The sequence below is a fragment of the Zeus faber genome (genome assembly GCF_960531495.2).
Source record: "Zeus faber genome assembly, chromosome: 20".
Taxonomy (NCBI): Eukaryota; Metazoa; Chordata; class Actinopteri; order Zeiformes; family Zeidae; genus Zeus; species Zeus faber.
In genome coordinates, this window is record NC_137207.1 from 28,457,094 (window position 1) to 28,467,857 (window position 10,764).

At 44.5% G+C, this 10,764-nt stretch overlaps 1 protein-coding gene across 1 annotated transcript; it reads right to left on the reverse strand.

Annotated features, from left to right (window-relative positions):
• Positions 1 to 358: 358 nt before the first annotated feature.
• On the reverse strand, positions 359 to 8,109 carry irf3 (interferon regulatory factor 3). The gene is made up of 10 exons (XM_080021593.1): positions 8,044 to 8,109; positions 6,827 to 7,041; positions 6,505 to 6,673; positions 5,476 to 5,706; positions 5,320 to 5,385; positions 3,814 to 4,014; positions 3,563 to 3,653; positions 2,797 to 3,098; positions 2,364 to 2,482; positions 359 to 766 (listed from the first exon to the last, which is right to left on the reverse strand). Exons 2-10 carry the CDS (start codon positions 6,989 to 6,991, stop codon positions 662 to 664), a joined length of 1,449 nt encoding a protein of 482 aa, XP_079877719.1. The 5' UTR covers positions 6,992 to 7,041; positions 8,044 to 8,109; the 3' UTR covers positions 359 to 661.
• Between the last annotated feature and the right edge of the window lie 2,655 nt (positions 8,110 to 10,764).

The window sequence follows — 10,764 nt, forward strand, 5'->3', positions numbered from 1 at the left end:
AATGAGCGTGGCCTGGCTCTGCCGGCCATACAGCCACGGCAATCCAGGCTATTCTCATTTGTAGTTCCACGTTGGTGGAACGAGCTGCCAAAAATGACCAGAGCAGGGAGCTCCCTCTCTGTCTTTAAGAAGCACTTGAAGACCCAGCTCTTCAGTGAGTACCTCCAGTCCTAACCTACAATTACTTAGCACCACCTTGCAGTATTTATTGTTACACGAATGTTGTTGTTACACTAATCTCTGTTGCAATGTAGCTTGAATGTTATTCTCCCTTGTAAGTCGCTTTGGATAAAAGCGTCTGATAAATGACTAAATGTAAATGTAAATGTAAAGAGAAATGCGACCACATAGTGAACATTTTATTTTTTCATTCAACCTTTAAACATTGTACTGTTTTACACCAAAATCCTGTTTCACGATCATAGAGACAACAGAAAAATCATGAAAAATGAATGTTAAAATATGATTAAAACAAAGTTTTAAAAATAATGTTTTAAAAACAGCATTTAAAGGCTGCTCTCAGTGGATCGAGAGCGCTGATGGTTTTCTTATCGTACACGTTATAAGAATCAGTCGTTCAATGTGTCACATTCTGCATGTTGCTCCTCCATGCTGTTGACCCCATGGAGGGTGGTGGTGTAGGATGGGTGGTGTCAAAGCTTCAGCACATCTCCTCCAGAGAGAGCTGCAGTTCCACCGACTGCAGAGAGGAGGCGCCACCGGCCACCGCCAGTGTCTTGAGGATCTCGAGCGAGGTGAGCACCACCTGCAGGACAGGAGGAGAAACTCACATCAACAGGAAAATAAAACCATTTGAAAGTAATACTACTGTCGTAGTATTACTACTGTCGTAGTATTACTGCAAATTAAATATATTTATACTGTACACTGTCATATATATGATGTACATCCTAAAACATATTCATACGGTACATTTTAAAATATATTTATAGTACGAACTATACATCAATCAGCCACAACATTTCAAGCACCACAAATAAACACTAATACTGTGTAGCTCCCCCTCGTGTCAAAACAGCTGTGATGTGGAGGCATGGACTCCACCCCAATAGCTGTGAGGTGGAGGCAGTGACTCCACCAGACTCTGATAGGTGTCTGGCACCAAGACGTTAGCAGCAGATCCTTCAAGTCCTGGAAGTTGGAGGTGGGGCCAGGTTCAGCGCTCGTCCTTCCTTGGACGCTTTTGGTAGTAACCACTGCACAGCGGGAACAGCCACAAGAGCTGTGCTTGTGGAGATGCTCTGACCCAGTCGTCCAGCATCACAATGTGCTCCTTGTTGAAGTGGCTCAGATCCTGACCACGCCCATGTTTATACTTCAACAACTGACAACTACAACAACAACCTGCTGCCTCATATATATATATATAACACTATATATATATAATAATAAATCACACTATATATATATATATATAATAATAATATATAACAGTGTATACATAAATATAATAATAATAATATATAACAGTATATATATAATAATAATATAACACAATATATATATAATAATAATTTAACACAATATATTTATTATTATTAATAATAATAATAATAATAATATTAATAATAATATATATAGTATAATACATACAGTATATATATATAATAATAATATATAACAGTATATATATATATATATATATATATTATAATAATAAATAATAGTATATATAGTAAGAATATATAACACTATTCATGTGCATATAGATATGTTTATATATATATTTATATATAAGTATGTTTCTTAATAATTATTATATGTTGTATGTAGATTGGAGTTGTAACGAAAGTAATTTCCCCCTGGGATTATTAAAGTATTTCTGATTCTGATTCTGATTATATATATAATAACAATATATAACACTACATAATAACACTATATAATAATAACAACAATATATAACACTACATATATATAATAATGTATAACACAATATATATAATAATAATATATAATAGTATAATAATAATAATAACACGGAACAGTATAATAATATATAACAGTATCTATATAATAATTATACATAACTATATATATATATATATATATATATATATATATATATATATATATATATATATATATATATATATATATATATATATATATGCATCCCACCCCTTGACAGGTGCCATTGGAACCAGATGATCCATGTTTTTCACTTCACCTTCAGTGGTTTCATGTTGTGGCTGGTCGTATATTTGGCTGGGTTCACAGATCACACCCACCGACAGATTAACATGAAAATAACTAGATATTGATTAATATAAAAAATATTGAAGGAAAAGTCCGAAAACAAAAATGTGAGCGTGGCCACGGGCCACCAGGGGGCATCTCACCTCCACCAGTACCAGCTTCTTCTCCCAGGGACGGCCCTTGGGGTCCGGCCACTGTTCCCCGAGACAGAAGAAGAGGGAACATGGAGGACACGGCTTCCCCTCTATGAAGCCCAGGATCCCTGAGGAGACAAAGCAAGGACCATGGTATGTGTCCTGGCTCCTAGAATGTCCCCTAACTCCTAGACTGTCTCCTAACATGGAGGACACAGCTTCCCTTTCATGTAGCCCGGGATCCTTAAGGACACACAGCAAGAATCATAGAATGTTTGCTCACTCCTAGACTGTCTCCTACCCAGTCTGCTAGCTAGTAGACTGTCTCCTACACTGTCCTCTAACCCCTGGACCGTCTCCTAGACTGTCTCCTCACTCCTAGACTGTCTCCAAGCTCCTAGTCTGTCCCCTACCCAGTGTCCTAGCTCAAGGACTGTCTCACCTCTGACAAAGTCTTTGAACATGTAGAGGGGCTGGGGCTCCATCTTGGAGACCTCCTGGGGGATCCCGGAGCAGTGGGCCTTCCAGAGGCTCCAGAAGGCCTTGATCTGGGCCCGGCGCCAGCTGTAGACCCCCGGCCCCGAGACCCCCGGCCCCGAGACCCCCACCTCCAGCCCGTCCCCCAGCCGCTCCAGGATTCGCCGGGTGATACGGGCCTGGTTCTGGTCCACCAGGATGTCCGGGCTGGGCAGGGACACCAGGGACAGGCCGGTCTGGGGGTCCAGGGTCTGGTCCGACTCAGGCCTGAAGGACCAACACCAACACTTAATGACTAATTATGATATGTAACGACAGTTATTATATCATGTATCTCTTTTAAAGGGACAGCACCATCTCTTCCAAATGATCCTCCCATAATTACTTTCAATACTTCCAGTTTTTTGTCATATGTGAGTCATTATATTATAGATATTTATATATACAGTTTTTATAGTATTTTACTTATATAGTAAAGACTACAACACAGTCAATGCTCTAATATAATGATAAGGTATTACATTCGCTATGATTGTTTTTCATTTAACATAACACATAATTAATTAGTTGTTTAGCTATTATTATGATTGGTCTGGGAGACTGCTTCCTGTTTACTGTTTACAGCTTCCTGATAACAACATCCTGCTTCCTGTTTTCACAGATTCTTGTTCACAGCTTCCTGTTTACAACATCCCACTTCCTGTGCACAGCTTCCTACTTTGGTCTGTTACCTGTAAATCAGTTTGAATCCAGAGTCGTTCTCCACCAGCTGCTCCAGCACCTTAACGCCCCGATAGTACACAGCCACTCTGAAGTGTGTCTCTACACACACACACACACACACACACACACACACACACACACACACACACACACACACACACACACACACACACACACACACACACACACACACACACACACACACTGAAAGGGCGGTTGAATATTTTGGGATGGTTGTGCTTCTTTCTCTCAGACTCACTGAAACTTTCTCCCACTAAGGTTCTAGACAGTTCGTCCATGAACCTCTCGCAGGCTCCGCCCACACCAGGTGGTTGAGGCGGCAGCGAGGCTCCGCCCTCCGCAACCTCCATTGACACTGGACACGGCTGCTGTCGCTCCGGCAACGCTGCTCCACCTATCACAGGCTGGACGGGAAGCGGCTCCAGGAAATAAACGTTTTCTATGGCAATGAAATAGGGAAAAAAATGACCATTATTATTATGAATCATAATATATAATAACAAACAGCTACAGGCAAACAGACTGTTTCATCCGCATCAGTTACACATTGTGTGACATCAGTTAGCACGGACGGATGACACGCCTTGTGATATCACAAGGCGTGCCGGCCTGTCCGCACGTCGGTGCGTCGGCGCGTCGGCGCGTCAGCCTGTCGGCACGTGGGGGCGTCGGCTGGTCGGCATGCCAGCCTGTCGGCGCGTCAGCCTGTCGGCACGTGGGGGCGTCGGCTGGTCGGCATGCCAGCCGGTCGGCGCGTCAGCCTGTCGGCACGTGGGGGCGTCGGCTGGTCGGCATGCCAGCCTGTCGGCGCGTCAGCCTGTCGGCACGTGGGGACGTCGGCTGGTCGGTATGCCAGCCTGTCGGCGCGTCGGCGCGTCAGCCTGTCGGCGCGTCGGCCTGTCGGCGTGTCGGCGCGACACACGCTGCAATCTGGCAGCAGAACCCGTCTGGTACCTAGGACCACAGACGGATGACAGACGGACCACAAGGACCACGGCGTGTCGGCGCGTCGGCCTGTCGGCGTTTCGGCGTGGAGCATGCGGCGCGAACACATGCTGCAATCTGGCAGCAGAACACGTCTGCTACCTAGGACCACAGACTGACCGCAAGGACCACGGACGGATGACAGACGGACCACAAGGCCCACAGATATCAGAAGGCGTGTCGGCGCGTCGGTGCGTCAGCCTGTCGGTGTGTCGGCGTGGAGCATGGAAGTCTGCGGCGTGAACACATGGGGCAATCTGGCAGCAGAACATGTCTGGTACCCTTGACCACGGACGGATGACAGACAGACCACAAGGACCACGGATATCACAAGGCGTGTCGGCCTGTCGGCGCGTCGGCCTGTTGGCACATCGGTGCGTCGGTACGTCCGCGTGTCGGCACGTCAGCCTGTTGGCGATAGACCAACGTTCGGCTACTTCCGGTCATATTTTGTTGGTTTTTCACTAATTCCTGCTCTGAATGACGATTGATTTGAATGAAATTTGAACCACGAGATGTCTGCGATGTCCCGGTTCTAACGACACTTCTACTGTGTCAATAGCTGCAGCGGTTGCCCTGTTCCAGACACTTTTAACCCCGAAAAGTGCCAAGGAGAATAATTATGATAAAATTCCGAACGATAACAATGGGGTGCCATCCCTACGGGATGAACGCCTGATTATTTAAAACAATAAACAACAACAATAATAGTAATCATCATCATCAATAATAATAATAATAAGACAGACAGACAGACAACCTGGTGGTGTGATGTTGAGTCCCAGCAGACATTTGCCCAGCTGCTCTGGATTAATGGTGCATTCAACTGGAAAAGAAAGATTCCAGTTGCTACTGGTTTCAACAAACATCTGGTTCCAGTTGCTACTGGTTTCAACAAACATTTCATCCTCATTACCAGGAACAATGGCTTCTTCTGGAAAGTAGGCGCTGTTCACACATGGAACCTGGATCCAGGATCCCTGGAGGACTTCAGGCATCAAGGAGTCAGATACTGGAACATCCTGAAGGTCCCAGACTCCCTCCACAGCAGTGGAGCTCACCTCCTGTCTTACCTCCTGGAGCTCCTGGAGTGGGTGAGGAAGCTCCTGGAGGCTCTGGGAGCTCGCAGAGGAGTCGGCTGAACTGGCTGGAGAGGGAGGAACAAAGAGCAAGAAAAAGTATTGATCAGTGGATTGGTGAGAATGAGCTTTGAGGGAGAATCATTTCAAAAGCTGGAACAAGAATGTAAACGAGACCTGCCCCCGTGTTCAAATACAAAGCAACTTTTGACCATTTCTAGTGTTTTTGTTGCACTAAGTTTTGCCAAAATGGACAGAAACACAAAGAGGCTGTTTTCCAAAGAAGAACTTTAAATGGAAAGTTAGTAAAACTAGAGCTTCAGAAGAACACCCAGGCCGGATCTGGCCCCGGGGCCTCCAGTTGGGCACCTCAAAGGCCAAACTCTTATATTAAAAAAATTGCTCACATCTGTCGTTACCATGGCAACCAGCTTGGCAGGTTTGTGCCATTAAAGCCAAACACAGAGCAGGTCGGGAACCGAAGACTCGGGACTGGGCCCGGTTGAGACCCGATGCTCAAAGCGGCAGCGCCGTGTGTCGCTTGCGTTCGGCTTCTGGAACCTTCTGCAGCAGCTGCACTCACTCTCACTTCTGTTCTGCTCCAAAAGAAACCTTTTCACTTCAGCTCCAGTGTATTTATACCACAGGGACGTCACAAGCTTTCACAGAGAAGCGCAACAACAGATGCGAAGCAGCTTCAAGAGAAACAGGCTTGAAAGCACCTCCACCTCATCTCGACGGAGACACCCAACACCGATGGGTCACAAGGTGGAGAACCAGGGAGCCAGACGTCCGTCAAACCTGCTGCCCCACCTCTCCCTCCCTCCCTCCCTCCTTGGTGTAGCTATGTGTGGACCGGCTCTCACCTGCAGGGGGCCCCTGGGGCCACCTGTACACCTTGTGGGGGTTTGCGGCGTCGTTGCGTTGGTCCGCCACCACCTGGAAGCCCTTGGCCCGCAGAGCGCTGCGGAAGTTCCTCTTCCAGGCAGAGGGGTCGGCGTGGAGTCGGCTGCCCCCACTTACCTCCGCCCATGCCTGAGAGGGAAGGAGATTAAATCAAATTTTTCATTTTTAAATCCCCTAAAAAACATTTTAAATGGCTTTAAATTCCCTGAAAGATAAACAAGCTAAATGCTTTGAACTCGTGTGGAGATATCATCAGAGATAAATGAATGTGTAGGCGTGGACCTGAAAGACGAGGCCGTCCTGGCTGCGTGCGTCTTGCCGCAGCCCGTGCTTCCAGGGGATGGAGAAGTGGGTGTGGCACGAATCGGTCCAGGCCACACCCGGGAAGCGGCTGCCGTCCAGCTGGGCCCGGAGCCAGGGCACGAAGAGCGGCTTGGACTGGGCCATCCTGCTGGGACTATTCACCTCGTGGAAGGTTTGGGTGCTACAGCATTATCCTTCAAACATTATATTTAACGTCACTTAAGAGAGGATTCTGTTGAAAAGGTTCCCAAACTATGGAGGATTATTTTAGGATTGCTTGGAGTAGTTCAAGAATAATCATTTGAAAGAAATACTGATTGAAAATCCTGTTCCTTCGATGCCTAAGTCTACATCGACGAATCAAAACTGACTTATTGCTTTTGTTAAAGACACCATTTTTCTTGTTTGCTCATAATAATACAAATATCTTTCATCATTATTTAATCACCTTCAATCAATGTGAAGCACTTTGAATTGCACACAAGTAACGGTATCATCATCGTAGAATCGGTGACATGTATTGAATAAAAAAACAAAATCCCGTGTTACACCACTTGATGGTTCCATATTTATTCATATCGAGTTTTCATTTTTAGGAATTGATGAGTAAAGTTACAACTTGGACAAAAACGCCTTATATTTGACCTCATCGTGCCCCATCTAAGGATCCTGGATCTCCTTCCAGTGCATGTGTGTTGAGGCCTGGACCTGCATGACTGACTGTTGTGCTCAACAACTCATTCTGCCTCCATTTTATTGACATAAGTCCAGGTTCATCAAAGTGATTCATTTTGCATATGAAAGCCTTTAAATACATGAAAACATTACATTTGCATCAGAAGTTGCAAAGCCTTAGACCTTTATTTGTTTTTGTCCTTCATATCTGTTTTCATTTTATTTGCGCCTGTTTCTGTGTGTTACAGCATTGTGAAACTGTGAAAAACATTATTTGGACATTTTCAATTTGCCTTATAATATTAATATTATTATTATTATTATTAATAAAGATAATAATAATAATAATAATATTGGAGGGTAAGTTCATAAAATAAAAATAAACTGATGAAATATTAATTTCATAAGTCATTTTGAAATGTATCAGTCAAAAGAGCATTTAGAGCGTTTGAATTCACTTCCACACAGAAGGTGTTGCTCAGACATTCAAGTCATTGATGAATGAAGTGGATCAGACTGACCTGAGCTGCTCTGCAGGCTGCTCCGCTCTCAACAGGGTGACCGATCAGAAGCAGCTCCTCTCTCCCTTCTCGGTAAATACATCACTTTCACTTTCGTTTTCCTTCGATGACGTCACGGGCGGAGTTTCCTGCTCGCGGAGTCCACGGAGGGTGCGCGCGAACACACACACGCTATAACACACACACACACACACACGCTATAACACACACACACACACACGCTATAACACACACACACACACACGCTATAACACACACACACACACGCTATAACACACACACACACACACGCTATAACACACACACACGCTATAACACACACACACACACACACACACACACGCTATAACACACACACACACACACACACGCTATAACACACACACACGCTATAACACACACACACACTATAACACACACACACACACACTATAACACACACACACGCTATAACACACACACACACACACACACACGCTATAACACACACACACACACACACACTATAACACACACACACACACACACACGCTATAACACACACACACACACACACACACACACACACACTATAACACACACACACACGCTATAACACACACACACACACACACACACACACACTATAACACACACACACGCTATAACACACACACACACACACACACACACACACACTATAACACACACACACACGCTATAACACACACACACACACTATAACACACACACACGCTATAACACACACACACACACACACACACACACACACACTATAACACACGCTATAACACACACACACACACACACACTATAACACACACACACACGCTATAACACACACACACACACTATAACACACACACACACACACTATAACACACACACACACACTATAACACACACACACACACTATAACACACACACACGCTATAACACACACACACACACACACACACACACACACTATAACACACACACACACGCTATAACACACACACACACACACACACACACACACACTATAACACACACACACGCTATAACACACACACACACACACACACACACACACACACACACACACTATAACACACACGCTATAACACACACACACACACACACACACACTATAACACACACACACGCTATAACACACACACACACACACACACTATAACACACACACACGCTATAACACACACACACACACACGCTATAACACACAAACATACGCTATAACACACACACACACACACTATGACACACACACACGCTATAACACACACACACGCTATAACACACACACACACACACACACACACACTATAACACACACACACGCTATAACACACACACACACACACACACTATAACACACACACACGCTATAACACACACACACACACACTATAACACACACACACGCTATAACACACACACACACACACACACACACACACTATAACACACACACACGCTATAACACACACACACGCTATAACACACACACACACACACACACACGCTATAACACACACACACACACACGCTATAACACACAAACATACGCTATAACACACACACACACACACACTATGACACACACACACGCTATAACACACACACACACACACACACACACTATAACACACACACACACGCTATAACACACACACACACACACACACTATAACACACACACACGCTATAACACACACACACACACACACACTATAACACACACACACGCTATAACACACACACACACTATAACACACACACACGCTATAACACACACACACGCTATAACACACACACACGCTATAACACACACACACACACACACACACACTATAACACACACACACGCACACACACACTATAACACACACACACGCTATAACACACACACACACACACACGCTATAACACACAAACATACGCTATAACACACACACACACACTATAACACACACACACGCTATAACACACAAACACACGCTATAACACACACACACGCTATAACACACAAACATACACTATAACACACACACACACACACACACACGCTATAACACACAAACATACGCTATAACACACACACACACACACATGCTATAACACACACAAACACACGCTATAACACACACACACGCTATAACACACAAACATACACTATAACACACACACACTATAACACACACACACGCACACGCTATAACACACAAACATACGCTATAACACACACACACACACACACGCTATAACACACAAACATACGCTATAACACACACACACACACACACATGCTATAACACACACACACACACACACACTATAACACACACACACGCACACGCTATAACACACAAACATACACTATAACACACACACACTATAACACACAAACATACGCTATAACACACACACACACACACACACACGCTATAACACACAAACATACGCTATAACACACACACACACACACACGCACACACTATAACACACAAACATACGCTATAACACACACACACACACACACGCTATAACACACACAAACACACGCTATAACACACACACACTATAACACACAAACACGCTGTAACACACACACACGGTATAACAAACAAACACGCTGTAACACACACACACGGTATAACAAACAAACACCCTGTAACACACACACACGCTATAACACACAAACATAAGCTATAACA